The following is a 20,239-nucleotide window of genomic DNA, read 5'->3' as shown; positions in this document are numbered from 1 at the left end:
TAAGGAAAGTCTGCATGCAAATACATCTGCAGAACGGGCAATATATTTAAAAATTATAATTGATTATAGTTTAATTATGAAAATTCATTAAATTTTTGTTAGTTTATTGGTTGAGACATTCATATTGGAATTGTAGTTTAGAAATAAAAGCATTTAGCATATAATTATTAGTACTATGTTGTATATGGCCGGGCCACTCTATTTTGAGTGTTTGACCAATATCCATTACATCAAATACTTAGTCTTGAACTTGTTGAAAAGGTGTATTTGAGATCTATAGTTGATCTCATGGTTGTATGTGAAATTCCTATAGGTTCTGGCTAAATAATGCTCGAAAATTATGTATGTAATATAACGATGATTTTCATTCAATTTATGGAATTTTACAAATATTAGTCCTTAGATGACCAGGATTTCTTTAATTGGAAGGCCTTGATTAGTTTTGGGTAGAAAATTTTTTCATGCTTTTGTATATATTGTGTTGTTACATAATTTTACTATATTATTGCACATAATGATGTGGTATGTAATATAATAGTCATATTATTAAGATTATATAGCAATATTATGTAAGGTATATTGTAATAGCACTATATTATGCATATTTTAGTCAGCATAGTATGTAAAAAACAAGGTTTTAAATACTGTTGGATGGGCTGTCATGGAACCACTTGCATCCTGACATGTGGGACGGTGGATGTTTCACCCTATCTTGGTCCATTTCTTGACTCATCCAATTGCAACACTTTGGATGGTGCCCTATTCTAACACTCGAGATGCTTAAATGCCCCACCATCCCACTGGTGTTTAAAATCTTGATAATGAGTAATTCAGTATGTTCTAATAATATAATTATATATTTTATTTGGCACTATAATGGATAATATTACAATTAATTTATTATTTTGACATCATCTGCTTCATCTCCTCTCCATCATATGTTCTTCTCCTGATTCAGCTATGATATATTTCTATTTCATCTCTTTGCCTATTCTTTTATACATCTTTTTGGCTTAAGTCCAATGGCTACTTGTCTTGATGAGATGGGTGGAGATTTTTAGGAGGTGATGATCTTTTACTCGTTGACTATGATTATATTATGCTTTTCAATTATTTTTTTCTTCTGCCTTTTGAGGAGAAATCCCAAGGATGTGATCCTTGCCCTCTTCCATTTAGCTGCACTATTAGTAGGATTTTTTTTGTTGTCTCTTTTTTTATTCTTTTTTTGATAAAAAAAAATTTAGGAATGGTTTAACGGGTTTTGGCTGTTTGATGAAAGGGAGAATGCTTAGAGAAAATGATGATCCTTTCTGGATAAAACCAAGTAGGACTTTCATCCTTCAATCTCCAAGCAGCCAAACAGTCATTAGAAAGACCCACCCAACTACATGCCCCTTTTTTTGTCCTTCTTAATCCCCCCAAAATTTTCTTTTAGAATCTAAAAGATCTCCTAGAATCACCACTTTCAACTTGAATAATATAGAGCTTGGCTACTACTTGTTCGCTAACCAATTCTTGGACTTACATCATTCTTATCTTTGATAATGTATAGTCATAATAGACCTTGATGAGAATCAACATTCATCATACCGATACGTACTGCCCCATATCGGGCATATACCATACCATATTAATACTGAACTGAGAGTTGGTACAGGGTGCATATGGAGTCTTGGTACGTAAAACCGACTCTGTACTTGGCACACCGACAAGTCCGATATTGTACCAGTATGGTACTGGTATGGGATCTAGTACGAAGATGGCGATCCTTGAAAATTATCTTTATTCTTTAGGAATAGCTTTCGAGTGTGACTGGATTGAGATTTGGCATATAGACAAATATAACACAAAGGCGAACTATGGAAAAGGAAGCTAGCAGCTTTGGAAGAGAAATGTCTCGGCATTTTAGCTCTGAAGGGGACTATTGAATATGAATTTGTGGGTTGGTTATCTGGTTTACTTTATAGTTTTTAGGAACTTGGTGAATGCTCAGTCCACATGATAAATTGTAAATTAGATGTTATGGACATGTGTGAACTTGTGAATGCCTGCACCAGATGATATGTTATAAATCAGATGTAAGGACATGTGTCACAAGTGCCCCTGGATATAATCCAAAGGTATGCAATGTACTTGTTCAGCGTTGTTGAAGTTTTTCTTTGGTAGAAGAAATATGTAAACAATGGACTATACAGTGGAGGGTGACCCTCTTGTAACACCCCTAACCTCTCAAATCCCGGTGGAGATAAGATTTGAACCAAAATCTTGTAGTTGGTACAACCAGTAAAGACATTACTGGCTTGGTCAACTTGGCTACACAATCAACATTAATGAGTTGGTAGAATTTGCAACCCACCCCCCTCCCTTGGTTAATTTAGATGCTATAGTTCCAATTCAAGTCAATAGTTGTTAAAATGTTTAAACTTTAAAGCAAATAGCTTGCACAATGTAACCCTAATATATTAGTAGATTCATACTCTTTAAAAAATTGAAAGGAAAATTGAGCCATTTAAATCTGAGTTGATCAATTGAACATCCAGAGAAATGATTGACATTCTAAGATAGATAAAACGCCATTGATTTTAAAGTTTTCAAAGTTGTCGATTTTTTAGATCAACCTTTTTTTGGCATGCAGATGAATAATTGTTTTTTTTTGTATGACACTTGTATTTAAATGAAAAAGTAAGTATTGAAAAGTTGGTGTTAAAGCTATATCTTATTCATTTGACATGGCACTCGCACATGCAATTTTGCTCCTGTGTGTATGCTCATAGATGCATACTTACATGCTTACACATGTATATCGAGTGAGAAATGGACTATTCTCCTCTGGAGAGGAGAGAATATCTACTCCTCTTGATTCCAAAATCAATGATCGGCATCCAAATAGAAGATCCACACCATTGATCATAATCTATACTATTAAAAATTCCAAAAATCATTTGTTTGTGTAGTCTCTGAAGTCTAACCCATGCATCAAGGAGATAAAAAAATGGCGCATGATCGACCGAAAGGGAACTCTATATGCTCACTAATATGAGGACATTGCAAAGAAGCAATTAATGGAAATAAATTCAACTGCTAAACCTAAAGAAGATAATCTAAACCTAGACAACTAACTGAATTTAGTATGGTATAAACAACTTAAAGAAAACAAAAATAAGAATAACATAGAAAATTGTAATCTACTAAGCTAGTCCTAGGATGATGCAAAATTAAAAGCAATGGATACGGCAATCTGTTGAGATCAAACCGGATCCTTAATCATGCAAATCAAGCTATAAGCTATACAACATTTAACTAGTTTTCAAGAGTTCAAGATGATTACTATGCTTGGTTGCATTTGATTCCCTTAAGGTTCCTTGGCTCCAATCTGAATCTTCATGCCAATCCATTACGCCCAACAAGCTTACAGAGCATTTTCAACAAGCTTACAGAGCATTCTCATCAAGCTTTAGGATGTCAATAGGCTTGATGGAATGATGATGGGGAGTGGGCTTAGTGTTTGAATCATAGTTGAACAACCTGTTGTGCTATGGCGTCCATGAAAAATAGGTCTAGCTAAAAGCTTGCAGATTTAGATTCAAGGAAGAAAATCAACTAAGGTGGACGATAGCTTATTTATTTCTACAACTCCAGGGATCTTAGCATAGGGCTGGAAGTGGGCTGACTGTCGGACTATGCCGGCTTCAGATGGGGCCACGGGCTAGACCTAGGGCAATTCAGGTCAATTATGGGCCTAATAGGGCTTGAAGGAATTTTGGGCTGAGCTTGGGTTGATGCTTCGCTCGGCCAGAAGCCCGAGCTTAGATCAGGCCTGAAAATCGAACCCCGAATTAGGCCCGAAGTCGGACTAAAACCAAGCCCAAACTTGGCTTTAGACTTAAAGTGACCCTACATTCAATCGGGTTTGCCAGGTTCGGTGAGCTGAGGGGTGAGGCCCAACCCGCTGACTGCCTAAGGTGATGTGTGAGGGGCATGGGCTTAAACCCTCAATTGCTATCCTTAATCCCTAAATTTCCTTTAGCTTTCACCTCTGCCCCTTTGGCTCTTTTTGCCTCTCTTTGCCTTTCGCCCTTTCGGCTCTCTCCACCTTTCTTCACTTCTCTCTTTCAATCCTTTGACTCTCTCTGCCTTGCTGCTTGACCCTTCGCCTTTCTCTTCCTCTCTGCCTGTTTGCCTTTGATGACAGCTGCCCCCCTCATGTCGCCCCTCCCTCATTGTTGGTCGCTGTACCAAGCAAGGTAGTTACTCCCAAGTCATGATTTGTTCTTCTGACTGATGCATTTTTAAACAATTTGGTCAGAACTCAGAAGGGTTTTGTTCTTGGGGTATAGAACTGGATTTTTGGCATTCTTGATGGATCGTGGTTTGGTTTCTCCGTTGGGTGGATCTTTGCATGGGATTTAATGACATAACCATCTCAACTTGTTGCTCCTCTGCAAGTTTCGGAGGAGATGCTTGTGGTTGAGGGATTTGGGTTCTAGAGGGAAAGGAAAAGGGACAACAAAGAGCAAAATGGCAGCCCTCCTTGTGGCCAAATCCAGTTCTTGTCGGAGATCTAGTAATCAATCGATCCTTATCTTGCTTTTTCTCTTGCTAAAATTGAAATTTTCTTTGTACTTTTCTGTTGTTACTTTGCTTCATGTTTGATATTGAACCAAAGGCCGCAATCTTAGTATTGGGTATCGTACTGGTATGTTATCGGTTCAGTACGGTATGGATTAGTACGGTATAGTGTGCGCCCCATACTGAAATAGCCATCAAACAATTTTTCTTATTGTTTATCTTGGTGCATCTATGTATGGGTTGGTACGCCTTGATACACACCTTAGTACTCCTCGGTATGCCTCGACATGGGGTGGTACAGGATCTAAACCAACCCAAACATGAGTATCGTACTAGTTCTGATCCGGTATAGTATGGTGCGTCTTGTACTAGGCAGTTAGAGGTGGTACTGCAGTCCATTTGTTGAACCAACTTAGGTCAGTCCAATATTTTGGCTCAATGAGCTAATTTGGGTCGACCCGATTGGATTTCGGGCTGGGATTTTTGAAAAATCTTTGGGCTTCCATGCTCAATGCTCTAAAAATTTCAGGTTGGGCTCGGCTAGGGGCATGGCTCGGCTCAGCTCGCCCCAATTTTAGCCCTATCTGTGCAGCAGGTGCTGTTCAAGGTTGCAGGGGTTAGGGTTTGCAGGGATCAAATAGCAGTCATGATGGAGGGCTGTTATGGTTCACCACCACAATAAGAGAATAGGATCTGCTGTAACAGTAAACCTATTCTAATTTATCATTATTCCCAAACAAAGGGAACCTATAAGGGTTTTGGATAGGGCTGATCCTATAGATTTCTGAAATTTCTGGATATGACCTAAGTTTTCAGTTTAGAGTAGAAAGACAACATTCTTGAAGAAAATAGATGCTGTTTGACCCTAATCTAACATAGGGTTTAGGATTTTAGGGGTTTTTAACACTACATAATTGAATAGCTGAAATCAAGAGTTTGCTGGATTTTTTGGGGAAAAAATCTGATTATGTGATATGAAAAAACTAGGGAATTGATGAAGATAAAAGTACGTTTTTAATTGAAGAAGATCAGAATAAAGACAAATAGAAAAAGCAAGATTCGCCGTCTCGGTACTGGACCCCGTACCGGTGCCATACTAGCACAGCGTCCAAGGAAAGCCGTACCGGTCCGTACCGGCCGGTACGGGCCGGTACGAACCGGTCCGGTGCTTGACCAGTACCGGAGAGCGATGAAAACCAGTATATCCGGTTTTCATCTGTGTACCGGCCGGTACGGACCCCGTACCGGCCGGTACGGGACTCGTACCGGTGCGAACCGGCCGGTTCGCACCGGTACGGGTGGTTTTTTTTTTTTTTTTACGAAACCACAGCTTCGCGCTGTGGTTTCAAAAACCACGCGCGCGCATGGTTTCAAAAACCACGCGCCGCGCGTGGTTTTAGGGAGAAGTGGCCCACGGGGCCACTTCTTTCAATTTTTTTTTTTTTTTTCGGGGAACCACAGCGAGGCGCTGTGGTTCCCAAAACCACCGCGGCGCGTGGTTTCAAAAACCACGCGCCGCGCGTGGTTTCAAAAACCACGCGCCGCGCGTGGTTTTGTGAAGGAAGTGGCCAACCGGCCACTTCTTTCAATGAAAAAAAAAAAAAAATTGCTGTGGCCGACAGGCCACAGCTTTCTCCCTTTTTTTAATAGGAAAAGGAGTGGCCGGAGGCCACTCCTTCCCATTAAAAACCAAGAAGCGGCCGACCGGCCACTTCTTTCCGTACGAATTTAACATTACTAAGCTGGAATTTTCTGTTAATCTGGGATTAACTTAAGAGACAGTATGGTACTCATGAGACACAGCCGGAGGGTGGTCTTTATTTCACCGGTGAGTCCCAATTTATGGGTGCTACACAGGATACGGACCACGGTCGACCACCTGATAGAGATCGTGAGGATATTATTGGATATAGAAGACGGGCTCCACGAGGTCGTTCAGGAAGACAGGATACGACTGCAGATCCGAGGACATACGGATACGGATTCTATTATCCACAGCCTCAACCTGACGAATACGGATATGGTGCATTGGATTTTGCTTCCGCCATATTTGGATGGGCCCCTACACAATCAGAGGACACCTCTCAGAGCCAGAGCGTGAGCGAGAGATCCGACAGTTCTTATAATCTGGCGCGTGTTCTTTCTGATTGGGTTGATTTGCCTCCTCCTGATTATACTTATGATCCAGATATCTACGAGAGCCATCAGCACTCGTCCCGATTTTAGATATCCTAGAGTACTTTAAATGTATGTAAATGATTGTATCTTAATTCGAAGATATTTTATGTGTATGATTTTATCATTTCGAACGGGAGGAAAACGTAACATGCAATCATGCATCATATATGTTTCAAATTTCAACCCTAAATTTAAATATGAAAATATCAAAAATCATGAAAAAAGTAATAAAAAAACATCAATTTTCATTTAATTTAAGATCCAACAGAGACAACATTAAAAAAAAAAAAAGTCTGACTCGTGGAGCCCGGCCGGTACCGTACCGGTCCGGACCGGTACGGTACCGGTCCGGCCGGCGACCGGTACGCCGGACCGGACCGGTACGGCGGACCTTGGTTGGTACAGTACGATATGGAATTTTTTTGGCATATCAAGTGTTGGTATGCCATCCGTACTGATTATCAGTACCAAATCGATACGATATGGTACGTTCCGTTTCGGCCTCGATACGCCATCCGTACTGAGTACTGGTACGGTATAGTACGCTCCGTATCGTCCGATTGGAGCCAGTATGGTGTACCATGAGAAAAGGGAAGAGAGATGATAATACTAAACTCACTCTGGAACCAAGGAATCACGCCTGGGGTTGCAAGCCTTTATGATTGTTCTAAGGAATCACATCATGGGAGAGGAAAGAAGTTGATATTCCATTCATCTTCTGCATAAAAACTGATTACATAAATTAAGACCTGAGTTTCTAAGAAAAGAAACAATAACAATTTTTGCAATTCCAAAGCTAATAAGGTGCAGTTATTATTCACATTTATATAGCATAAACAGTGCCAGGAACAGTACTAATGCAATAACTTGGTTCATAAAGCCCTTATTGAAATCCTTTAATCTCAGCCCTTTATTCAAAAATAGCAATTAAAACAAAAAATAACCAGGAAAATTCAGAAAATTGATGACTAAGATCAAATTTAATAAAAAAACCCTAAGTTGCAACCCTACGATGCTTTAAGACACAATCTTGAGTCTCTGTCAAAATGAATGGTCAAAGTTGTGCTAATGTACTAAAATACGATAAAAACCCAAACTGATTGTTTCTTTTCTAGGGCTTCACATCTTGGGAGAGAAAAGGAGTTGATATTTCATTCATCTTCTGCATAAAAACTGATTAGCTAAACTAAGACTTGATGATACATTAGATGGTCTTGCATAGCGCATGTGCTTGGCATCCAACTTGCTTTTTCTTTCCGTGGGAAGCAAAACTGTATGACAAGAATAGTGTTGGGTGTCAGGTTGAATCACTGGCAAAAAAATATGAAGAAAAGTACAAGCAAGTTGGAGAATTAGCTTCAAAACTGGCGGTGGAGGAGGCTACGTTTCGTGATATTCAGGTAATCATAGCATGATGACTTGGAAAAGGTCCTATCAAAGTTACTGTTTTCATATCTTTGAGCAGCTTCTATAGCACCGCTCCAAGTAATATCCTAATATCTGTTAGACTGAATTTTACCATTCATAGGAGAGAAAACTTGAACTGTATCATGCGTTAGTCAAAATGGAACAAGGTGGTAGTGCTGATGGTCTTCTTCAGGTAAACTTTATCTTCGCTGGCTTTAAGCTTTCCTTGTTTGACAATTTTAACTCAGTTTCAGTACTTATTTGCAGGTTCGTGCTGATCGAATACAATCTGATCTTGAGAAGCTAGAAAAAGCTTTGAATGAACGTTGCAAGCAACATAGATTGCATGTTAAACCAGCTACATCAATTGAGCTTCCCTTGGGTACTTTTGATTTCCTGCGGACGCATAATTTGTTCTTAATGCAAATTAAATCTTGATTTCATTTGTCTAGTAGTATCATGTGGTCAAAGTCTTCAGAAGCATTAACAGGTCTTGGTTTTGTTTCTAAGAGGAGTTAGTTGCTTTTCACCTTTAGGTTAATTGTCTTCTGCTGTCAAAGTTGTCACAGAATTAGCAACTTTATTCCTTGAGAAGCAACATTTGATAACATCCAATAAGCCAAATGTTAACACAAGTGTCGCGTATGTATTTTTGTAGCAGGATGTTCACTCCATTTGCAATTATATATATGGTTCCTTGCTGAACTCCTTTTTTGTTCAGCCATAGCAACAATGTTAAGATTTAAGAAAACAAGTAAACAAATATGTTGGATTGTTTTATTGCAGGAATATATTTTCGTTTCAGAAAATTTCATGAGAAACTGGAAAATTGTTAGAGATATTAGAGATTCAGAGAGATATCTAAATAAAAGACATCTTGATAACAATAGCTAGATTATAACTTTATCTTGTCATACAAAAAGAAAAGAAGAGTGCCTTGCAAAGCTCCTATCACATGTTGATTCTGTTATTTGGGGTTCAGAGTCCAAATTCACACTTATGCCTCATACATGTAACACAATGATGCCATGTGTTAAACTCTGAGGGCTTAGTAGGTCCAGTATGTTATTAGACATTGTCTGCAAGCATTTCCTGATCTTGATTTATATTTGGAGTTATCACTTGATTGCTTTTTGATGTTCTCTTCCAACAACTTAATCATCTTTCCTGTCAAAATTGTCAAAAGAATAGCACCTCTCATTCTTGCAAAGGCAATAGTTGATAACAGCCAATTAGACAAATGGTAGCAGAAGTTTCAAAGGTGTAGTTTCTTACAGGCTATTCACTCCATCGGTTACATCTCGGTTCCTTGTTATATTTCTTGATTGCCAAAAAACAACACACTGAAAGAAAAAAAAAAAGAATGGATTTGACTTGTTTGCTGTTGGAATAAGTTTTTTACTTCACAAAAATCTGTGAGCAACGGTAAGTTGTTGGAGATGTAGTAAATTAGGAGAGAATTCTTTGAAAAAATTCTTGATAATGTATGATTTGGATGATGAGCTTTTACATGATTGCATCTATGACAAATAATGATTGACAAAAAGTAAAACTGAAATTAGCCCCAATATAGCATGTCATTCTCATTTCTTGGCAGCAAATTTTGATCTTAATATGCAGAACAATCTTTTTTATCTAATCATAATATTTTTGATATTTTGTGCTCTACTCTAATTTCTCTCCTTTTCTTTTCCCTTTTAATATTTTTTTATTCACTTGTCTACTATTTTTTTGATGAATAGCTCCTTTTGATCTTCTAAAGGTTGGCAACCTGGCACACAAGAGGGGGCAGCCAATTGGGATGAAGATTGGGACAAATTTGAAGATGAAGGTATACTTCTTTGCCTCTAGATAACTTTAGGTGAATTTTTCTTTTTCTTTTTTCTTTTTTTAAAGATGCTTCAATTTGTACTTCGCTCAAAGTTGCCTATGATACATTTACGGAGGCCTGAATAAATCGCTAGGAATTTTAATATTTCCATCTACTAGCAGAGCTTGTTTTCCCACCTGGGAAGAAAAGTTGATTATATGTGTAACTGTTTTGATCGTGCATTGCGCGTAAGTGATTCAAGGAAGGGATATTAGCAGTTTGCCTAAGGCAATTGCCAAGGAGCTTTGGCAGGAACATTGCCTAGGCATCTACCACTTTCATGAATCTCAAGCAGGCAAGGATTAAGGTATCATACCATGCTAGTCCATATTGGATAGAGCCATGGTTCAGAGGAATGCACCCTTGTATTGTGCTTACCGGTGTATGCTGTTTCAGCAAGCACATTTTTGGCATGGTTCGGCATGTCATGTTATTTACCATGCCAGCCTTGACCTGCACAGACATGACATGTGCCATATGGTACTTACAATCTTTGCATTAGGCAGGCTAGTAGATGCCCAAAGGCATCCTAGACTCCTAGTTTGTATATTGGTATTTTGACTACTGCTCAATACTTAAGTGCAGCTCAAAATTGTTTATATGAAAGCAACACTCCCTTTATAGTTGCACTTGTGAATTTAGATTTTGAATAGACTTTAGATAGTGTAAGAAGCTTCAAGCATAGTAACTTCTTTTTTCAAATTATTGATATATTCTTGAAGTATTAGAAATTTTTCCTTCGTCGGATGATTCTTTGAATTATTCTCGATAAATTGATGCATTATTTATGATTTATTCAGGGAGTCTTTATTAATTAGAAATCAACAATGCTGTATGTTTTTGGTGTTTTTCTTGCTTAGGGCTGAAAACAGGTGGGACAAAATCCGACCAGATGTGGACTGTATCCCTGTATCCAGTTAGGACTGGTTTCAGATAGAAATTTTTATATCCAATTGGATCTGGACAAGGATCTGTATATATGCATATTTTGCCAAATATAAATTTGGATCCAGATTTTAAGAGTTTTTTTTGGATCTGGGTCCAAATATCTGGTAAAAAAAATATGACAAATTCCACTTGAAGCCAGAATTGAACCCCTCATCTTTTGTTTAGTTGAGAAGTTCTCAACCAATAAGATAATATTAAATGTTGTTTCATGGTGATGGTCTATTATACTTATTTAAAACTTATTCGCATCATTGAATAGAGTTATTTAAAGTATCTTATAATGTTGAAAATTTCATTTCAATAATTAGTACTTTGTATAAAATTCAATCCTTTTTCCCTTTGATAGAAAATGAAAAATGAATATACGTCATTCAATTCTTTATGATATTTTTAAAACTGTACTATTTAAAATAATTAAAAAAATCAGTAACTTCTAAATATTCCTGAATTTTATATAAGCTTCTTATAGGTTTTCCCAAAAAATAAGATGATTTGTGATTATTACTATTTTTGTCGTAATTAAAGAGTAGTTTCGAATATAAATTCATGCGATTTAAGGGGTTATATTTAATATAGAAAATTTGTCAATATTTTATATTATATTTTTATTTTAAATAATATTTAATTTTAATATATTTTTAATACAAACCTGATCTGATGGTAATTAGACTAGCGATTGAATGGGATGGTAATCGGACTAGTGATATGAACCCTTGGCTAGGTCAGTCTCTATATGGGTTTGATGACTTAGACCCTTAGCTAGCACCCATACATCAGATGTGATCTGGATGGTGGATTTTGTTTCTATTCTTTATGATAATGTTATTGATGTTCTCATTATTGAATTCTACTAAAAATCTGATTTATATCAGAAATAATATCTAATTTATATCCGTATTTGGATTTAAAATGTTGATGTAACTAATACCTGACTTGTATTTGTATCCATTTAAAACAAATATGAATTGCTTAATATCTATTGTACATTCATATCCGTTTAGAACAAATATGGATACTCATTTTGGAATCCATTTAACATCCATATCTATATTTGTGGCTGTTGGACGCGGATATCGATATACCAGCATCTGATCCTTTTGCAGTTTTGTTCTTGCTAATTTATTGTTCTTACCCATGGTCTGCTGTGTCGGTATCGGGCACCATATCGGCTGCCCAGCAACACAAGTCAGTATCGACATAGCAGAGGAGTAGAAGGCGAACGCGAGAGAGGAAAAGATAGAGGGAGGGAGGTCGGAGGCCGCAGCGGCCTCCGCCAGCTGCCCGAGCGCCAGCCTCCGTAGGACCTCCACCGGCCTCCCTCCCTCTCCCTCCGTCCCTCGCTCGCTTTCTTTGTTTCTCTCTTTCCTTCTCTTCCTCCGGCGATGGCGTCTCGGTTTCATTGCCGGAACCATCCTAGTTCGCCGCCAGTATAGCTCGGGATGCCCCAAACCAGACGATTCAAAATGGTTTCGCCGACCCTGTTCTTACACCTCCTATACTTTGCTTTCACATGAATAAATATATAAATATATCAATTGTATTAACTTATTTTATTTATTTTCTATTTTTGATAATCCAAATCCTCTCTAAACTTTTAGTGAATCTTCCGCTTTTCTGATTTCCTAATCTTTACCTCTTGCCCAGTCATTCCTGAATGCCAAACTTGTGGCTATGGGTTGTAGTACCTATACTCTAATTTAGCGAACACAATTGAGATGTTCTCCAAATAATGCTTTAGGGCCCGTTCTTTGGTGGGTAAATATAATGGGAAAGTTGGTCAACTTTTCTAATTGACCAATTTACCCATGGTCTCATGCTTCTCTTGGTAGGTAAGTTATTTTTCCATGGGTAGCGTTTACCAATGAAATAGTGAAAAATCTTACTCACCTAGGAGATGTGTAAGTCATTTTCCCATTAGCCAGAAAAATAACCTTTTTAATTTGTTCCTAGAATGCCTCTAATTCTATAATAATAATATAACAATAATATAATATACATTATATTATTAATAACAATATAATATAATGTTATTATATCATACTAAGTTATTATTATAATATAATATACTATATTAATATTCTAATATAATATAATATTATTTTAATCTAATATAATATATAACAATATTGTATATTATATTATAATATATATAATATAATATAGTATAATATAATATAATATAATACTTATATAATAAAGGGTATTATGGAAAATATAGATAGGTTTGAACAACTTACCCAAGAAAGTTGTAATACAAAAGAACATAGGTAAGATTCTGATGCCAGTTTTCAATGCATAAAAGGACATAGGTAAATTATTTTCTTATCTAAATGTTTTCTGGGAAACACTTACCCAGGAAAATATAGATTGCCGGGTAAGTTTTTTACCCACCAAAGAATGGGTCCTAAAAGAATTATTTGTCCGCATTTAATCAGTCAATGGGGTTACAACCATCCATCTGGTATCCAATTCCCTTTTCCTCATTGCTGATTCTTTTTATTTGTTCTAGATGTGAAATGAGAAATTACCATATTGGTGTTAAATTGTTTTGCAATTTTAAGCTCAGGTACATACGCTGTACTTAGGCTGTTAAGGCAGATACTGCCTGGACAGTTTGACAACCTTGGATATTAGATAGGTGATGATGAATGGTTTTGATCTCATCATATGTGATGTTTATGATTGGTACATATGGAAAGAGTATTTAATGGATGGGTCAATATTTTCAATCATGAAATATCAAGATGTAGGATTTCTTAGCATCAACCTTTTGTTTTAAAGTTCATCTGAATTATTTGGGACATGAATTGTGTGTCATTGATTTAAGAGAAAGGAGTGTCTGATGGATGGTTGTAGCCCATGATCTTTGTTGCATCAGATTTGTTTAAGCGCAAGGAACATTTGATGGATGTCCATATTCCCATTAATCCCTGCAAAATTTTGGTTTATTTTTTCCATATTAAAAATTTGGCATGTTTTGTACTCATTTACAATGGAAAAACTCTTGTTCGTTGTAAGATCACTGAAGGAAAGGTTGGTAATTCTTTTGACTGGGGAAGATGTATCCAATGGATATCTGCAATTCCATCAATCAATGAAATGTTTGAATTGGTCTTGCACCGAACTGGTCTTTCATCATCATTCTTTCTTTCTAGGAAACATAATTTAATAAATACACTTTTTTTATGTCTTCCTCTCTTCTAAGAAAGAATCAGTGGGGGTGTATTTACTTAAAGTAGTTTATTTTCAGGGGGCCTCATGCTATAGAGATGAATGTACATGAATAACATCATGTTGAAATAGTAAGGCTGAATTTTGTGTTTAGTTTATGTCAAGCTACAGAGTTCATTTTGTGATGTTAAACTTAAGTTTGGTGACACTGGGAAATGTTAGTCTTCACAGTTAATTTCACTAGATAAATATTCTTCCTATCTTTGCATCAAATGTACACATTCATTTATTTTAATGCTTAATCTATTTATTTGGTTCTCGTTTGAGTCATGTGAGTTATGGTTCTGTATCCCCTCATTCATCATGGCTGAATATATATGTAAATCGACACAAGATCAACACCATCCAAATTGTGTTGAATAAGCCCATGGTTTTCATTGTTGGGATTGATTGAGGATCATCAAAGATGACCTGGTTGCTCAGAATGCCAAGTGGAAAGAAACTTCATTTCTAGTTGAGTCCTATTCAATTTAAACATGTTTTATTAGTTGTTTTCTTTTCTGTTTCAGTTGGTCATGAGTCCTTACAGTACTATAATTGTAATTTAGAATTTTTCAAAGTTCAAGTCTAAGTTTGGAGTCTAACTGTGGTCCCCCTTAAATTAGTATAAACTATAGTCAAAAACATGTATCACCAACAACATTTCTGCTATAAATCAGGTGACAGAACAAAGCCATTTGGTAGCTTATAAAATGAGCTTGCCAATGCTTAAAGAATCACACAAATTTGGATATAAGAGATATGACCATTTTACCGAAGGACTGTTAGAACTGCCAATGATAATGGTTTTCTCGTTTTGCTTTTATGGATGACAATTTGGCTGATTTGTGACTTGTCTCTTAGTTTTCTTATTTTATCACCGGGATTCCTAGATTAATTGGAGCCCCTGGTCTATATTTATCACACTTAAATCTACCTTTTAACAAGCTAATGATTTTATTTTTTTTGAAAAAAAAGGTTAATGAAATTTCCTCACTTGTTTTGAACTTCTTAATGCTCCCTGTTTTCTGGTGGAGTGCTAACCCTTAACCAACCCTGCAGTGCCTATTTTGTAGAATCTTGAATTCTTGATGTTACCTTGGTGTTGATTCCAAGGAGGTAGGTGTGTGACCCCTTTGCAAACCATGCTGTTGGTGCAGTGAGCGAGGGATGGATAGCATGCTTGCTCATTAATCATCATCTCTTTTCCTTGTCCCGTGGTTTTGTATCTGTTTTATTGTACTAAGGATATAGAGAACTTTTGGATCTTACTCTGTAGTTTGAACTCGGGTTGTATCTTGTTTCATTTTCAAGCAAACCCTGCTTCTGCAAACCTCAGCATTGTCCACTTCTGCATGTCTTTATTCTGATCTCACATGACATCTCGCACCCAGACGGAGCAATGTTAGTATGCCCTGTATCGAGTTGCATGAACTTTAGAATGCCATTGGTATACCTTCTCACCTATTTGATTACGGATGAGCATTACTTCTAGCCAGTCTTTCAAAAAATAAATAAATACAAGCAATTAGTCGGTGCTTTTATTGTCAGTCATGTCAAATGGATTGCTTATTAACATGCTTTTGCTTGCACATATGAAGTCTCAACGGATGGACTTTTAGGCAGAAGCGAGATTCTTTATACATAGCAGGGTCTGACCCTTCTTTTTTTTTGCATGCTTGAGATGAGACTTTGATTTGTGTTCTTTAAATTTGAACTGACACACTCAGAATTAGCTTGGAATAAACTTCTCTTTCCTTTGTCTCTTGTTAATTAGTTGGGCTTTTCTTAAGCCTTATGATAGAAAAGCTTGTTTTGCACCTCTAGCCAATGTTTATTTCTATATTGCGATCTCTGTACCATGATAGAATGAAGTCTATTTATTTCACATTTTTGTATGCATATATGCCAACCTAACTTATTGGTAACTTAAAATAGATGTGACGTACTTGAAAATGGAAATTAGTACTTCTCTGATAATCTTATGTAGGTCTTTTTGAATATTCCCCCCCTTTCAGTATGGAAAAACTTTTGGCCATCACCATAACCAAACCAGGCATTTTCTCCATTGATTTAAGCCTCTTTGAAGTCTTTTACTATGGCCACTAGCCATGTTTGGTCTTCTTTGTAATGTGAGTTCAGCTTTCTTGTTTTCAACTTTTGACTCTACATGTATCGTTATTCTTTTCTATGTCTAAGCTTGCATCAGTGCAAGTGTCTGATTTATTAGCTGCTCCTGTCTGAACCTTTACGCAGCACATTCATCTCTTTGAAATCTTTGTCTTTAATGTTTTTTGAAATTGTTGATAATTTATATTCAAGCTTACTGGTGCTTGTTGTTTATGTACCTGAGATATGTGGATACCATGAATTGGAATCTTTTAAGGGAAATTTGTCAGAAATATATCATGACACTTACCATGGTTCTCTATTGCCTCATTTGCACTTCCAGGATTCATGGTTGTAAAAGATCTTGGTGTAGAGGTGGAAAATTTGTTTTCTGCTACAAATCCCAAGTCTCCCACAGTCTGGAGTGATAAAGCTTCTACAGATGAGTTTTCCCCTGTTGCATCTTCTTCTAATGCTAATAGCAAGAATGAGAAGCCTTTTAGTACTAGTGAACAGATTACTGAGAGTGGATCTGCCTACGACCATAGTGAAGAAGGATCAGCAAGAAGTCTTGGCAGTCCTGGAAGAAGTACTCTGGAAAGTCCATTTCGCTCTGCACAGTTTGATGTGCATGATATTTCTCCACGCACTAAAGAAAGTTACAGGTACAACACCCCCACCCTTCCCCAACCCCCCCCCCCCCCCCCTCACGTGCGCTGTCTCTCTAGCAAATGCTTCTGGTTCCAGCCGGTGGATCCCAAACAGGCCCTTAAGCAAGGTATGAACCGGTCGGTTCAGCCTGTACCGAACTGATGTCGACGGGCACCGGTACGGTACAGCGTATAAAAACGGTTCCGATCCAAACTGTGTCGGAATCGATTGCTGCCGTACTTGGACCGGTGTGAACCGGCCCCGGTTCGCACCGGTCCAAGCCACTCTTTCCCCATGCGTGGGTGCGCGGGGAAGAGCGCCCGCACGCGGGGCAGCGCGCCCCGCGCGCGGAGAAGAGCGCCCACGTAGCTGGAGCCCGCGTGGGCCTCTTAATGCGCGCGGAGAAGAGCGTGGACGCGTTTTTTTTTGGGAAACGTGCGCGGACGCGCGAGCGGATAACGCGCACCCGCGCGCGATTCCCTGTGTAGGAACCGCGCCCGCACGCGATTCCCCAGTAGGGAACCGCGCCCGCACGCGATTCCCCAGTAGGGAATCGCACCCGAGCGCGGTTCCCCGCGTGGGGCACCATGCCCACGCAGGCTGACAGCCCTCATGGGGGCATTAAATGCCACAGAGTGGCATTAGACGCGTCTGCGCGCGCCTGTGCGCGGACGCATTTTTTTTTGTTTTGTTTTTTTTTTTTTGATGTCCGCGCGTGGCTCCAGTTCGGTACCGGTTCCAAGCCGGTATCGAACCGGAACCGTACCGGTGCCGGTGCTCACTAGTACGATCGGTCCGGCGAACCTTGCCCTTTAAGGGAAACATGCCATCCATGGTGTGTTTGATCAACGGATAATGAGATATCTGTTGTTCTGTTGCTTTAATGTATGATTTTGAAAGAAAATTTCTACTTTTTTCATAGATCTGCAATATTAATCATTTTTTATATGGCACATTTTTCCTAATATATTTGCTTATGAATTTGATTTATTCTTTTAAAACTTTTATGTTGGTGATAAATGTATTCACGATGTTGAGCATTACAGGAAATTATTGAAAACCACCCCTAAATATGTGCTACAAAACCTTGCTGTAATGTTCTAATTACTGCATCCTATCTTACCCTACAGTTCTACTGCTACAAACTATTTGATCTCTATGTGTATTCAATGAAGAGCAGAGAGGTGTTATCCTTCTTTGTGAAATACATGTTATGTTTTTTTTTGTTTATCGGGAGAATCAAGAGAAAAATGAATTTATATTTTCTTTATCAAAAAAAGGAGAACAAAATTTTGTGTTAAAAGTCTCTTCTGCATATTATTGCATGATTTCTGATGCTTTATTATGTATCAATCCTCTACTTTTTTTTAGTTTGCGACTCTCCAAACATATCTTGATGATCATAGTTCTGCAAATTCATAATAATTTTTTTCCTAAAGAATGGTGGCGGGTGCAGCAAAACACTTTTCTGTTTGGTTGCTGAAAATGTGAGAGGAGAAAATTGTGCGCCTATGAAAGAAAATTGTGAGATGAAAATAAGGTGAAAGTAAAGGGACCAGATTCTCTAGCTGGCCTAAAATTTTCTCAAGAAGATAGCGAATCAGGATAACTCCCTCATATACCAATCTCTTCGAATATGGTTCTTTCTCTCTGCAATTTTTTTCAATTCAACAAAACATGAAAAATTTCTCAATTTTCTTTACTTTTACATTCCTTTCTGTTCCTCAGTTGATCAACTTTTCCTTCCTTTCATTTTCTTAGCATTCAAATAGAACTTTATGTACAGGAAACCATATATCGAAGAAGTTTGTTGCTTTATTGACTGCTAGCTATTTATTCTCTTGAAACTATATGTGAGTATTTAAGTCTATTTATGTTACTTGATCATGATAATCTTACTTGCCAATGATACTTGGCATGCAGTGATCACGGTGGTGCTGAATCCTCTATATTTGGTGGTAACTTTGCTGATGAATCCTCCTGGAATTTTGATGATGCTGATTCAGTATCGGGTTCTAATGCAATACATATGAAGGTAAGAGTGTTCTTTCTCTCTCTTGGATAAGCAGTTATGTTTATATTTCCTATTGCATGAAGGGAAGTGCTTGTACATGATCATTGGACGAACCTTTATTTTGTTTGTTATCTCATGTAGGAGGCTGCTCATGAGAGGACCCCAGAGAACTCTTTCTTTGGCTTTGAAGAAAACTTTGGTCTAAATCCAATTAAAGTAGGCTCCCCAAGTGCTGCCAGTGTATTTGGGACAGAGAAGAAGAGTATATTCTTTGAGGATTCCGTTCCGAATTCTCCATTTTTCAACTCTGGTTCATCATTGAGGTTTAATGAAGGGAGAGAGGATGACTCCTTCAACCATTTTAACAAATTTGATTCCTTTAAGACGCATGACAGTGAGTTTTATCCTCCAAGTGGAAGCATTACAAAGTTTGACTCCATTAGCAGCAGCGGAGGTTTCGGTCACAGTCGAAAATTTGAATCATTTGACGATGCAGAAGACCCCTTTGGCTCAACTGGGCCTTTCAAATCTTCATGAATCCATTATCATATGTAATGTTTGGATAATTGGGGTGCTTTCTAGAAGATATTGCACAAAGGAGAAGTTTCTGCTTCGTGCCATGATGCAAAAATACTACTTTCCGGAGCCTTGATGTTCAATCCCCTGTGGCTATAAAAACCCTTTATGATATATTGGCTATATGTTGTGGACTACATTGTCTTGTATCAGCATGATTTTCTTTTTTGATAGTATAAAGTTGTTTATCTTGGGTTTGAGGATCTAACTTCTCTCCCTGCAAGCTACCTAGCGAACATTCTTTACATCATGTCATGTATAAACTATTGTGTGCGACTTGAGCATTGCAGAGTGCTTGTCTTTTTTCTTTTTTTCCCTTGAAGATAATTTTACGGCATGCAAGGGGCAGATTGAAGCATCAGAAATTCTGTTTATCATCCGTCTTGTGAGGACATGAAAAGACCATTTTGAACAGTACATTCTGAAACTAATATCCCTTGTATCTACGTTAGTGATTTTGTATATATTCATCAAGTATTATCTTCATTTGTCTTGCATATTTAGTTTTCTTATTCTTTAGTTACTGGGAATTGAAAATTTTCCTAGTCAAAATAAAGGGTCTAAGTATATATTTGGTAATTCTGTCACATCTCGAATCCAACACCCGGGTCCGGTACGCTGATAAGTGCTTAATAATTCATAATTTAGTTATCTTTCCATAGCACTTATCAATGTTTTTAAACTAATAAATACATATTTTACCAAAA

At 37.6% G+C, this 20,239-nt stretch overlaps 1 protein-coding gene across 2 annotated transcripts in view; it reads left to right on the top strand.

Annotated features, from left to right (window-relative positions):
- The window catches only part of LOC103723600 (epidermal growth factor receptor substrate 15-like), a 39,984-nt gene extending 19,966 nt beyond the window's left edge, over positions 1-20,018 (top strand). For both annotated transcript variants that reach the window (XM_008814558.4, XM_008814556.4), the window contains exons 7-13: positions 8,049-8,147; positions 8,276-8,347; positions 8,422-8,536; positions 9,917-9,985; positions 16,635-16,956; positions 18,866-18,977; positions 19,098-20,018. In XM_008814558.4, the coding sequence (XP_008812780.2) occupies positions 8,049-8,147; positions 8,276-8,347; positions 8,422-8,536; positions 9,917-9,985; positions 16,635-16,956; positions 18,866-18,977; positions 19,098-19,493 (1,185 nt within the window). In that variant the 3' untranslated portion in view covers positions 19,494-20,018. The remainder of the gene's footprint in view (positions 1-8,048; positions 8,148-8,275; positions 8,348-8,421; positions 8,537-9,916; positions 9,986-16,634; positions 16,957-18,865; positions 18,978-19,097) is intronic.
- Positions 20,019-20,239: the final 221 nt, after the last annotated feature.

This window comes from Phoenix dactylifera, unplaced genomic scaffold, assembly GCF_009389715.1.
Source record: "Phoenix dactylifera cultivar Barhee BC4 unplaced genomic scaffold, palm_55x_up_171113_PBpolish2nd_filt_p 000304F, whole genome shotgun sequence".
Classification (NCBI taxonomy): domain Eukaryota; kingdom Viridiplantae; phylum Streptophyta; class Magnoliopsida; order Arecales; family Arecaceae; genus Phoenix; species Phoenix dactylifera.
This window is presented reverse-complemented; position numbering and strand designations above follow the sequence as displayed.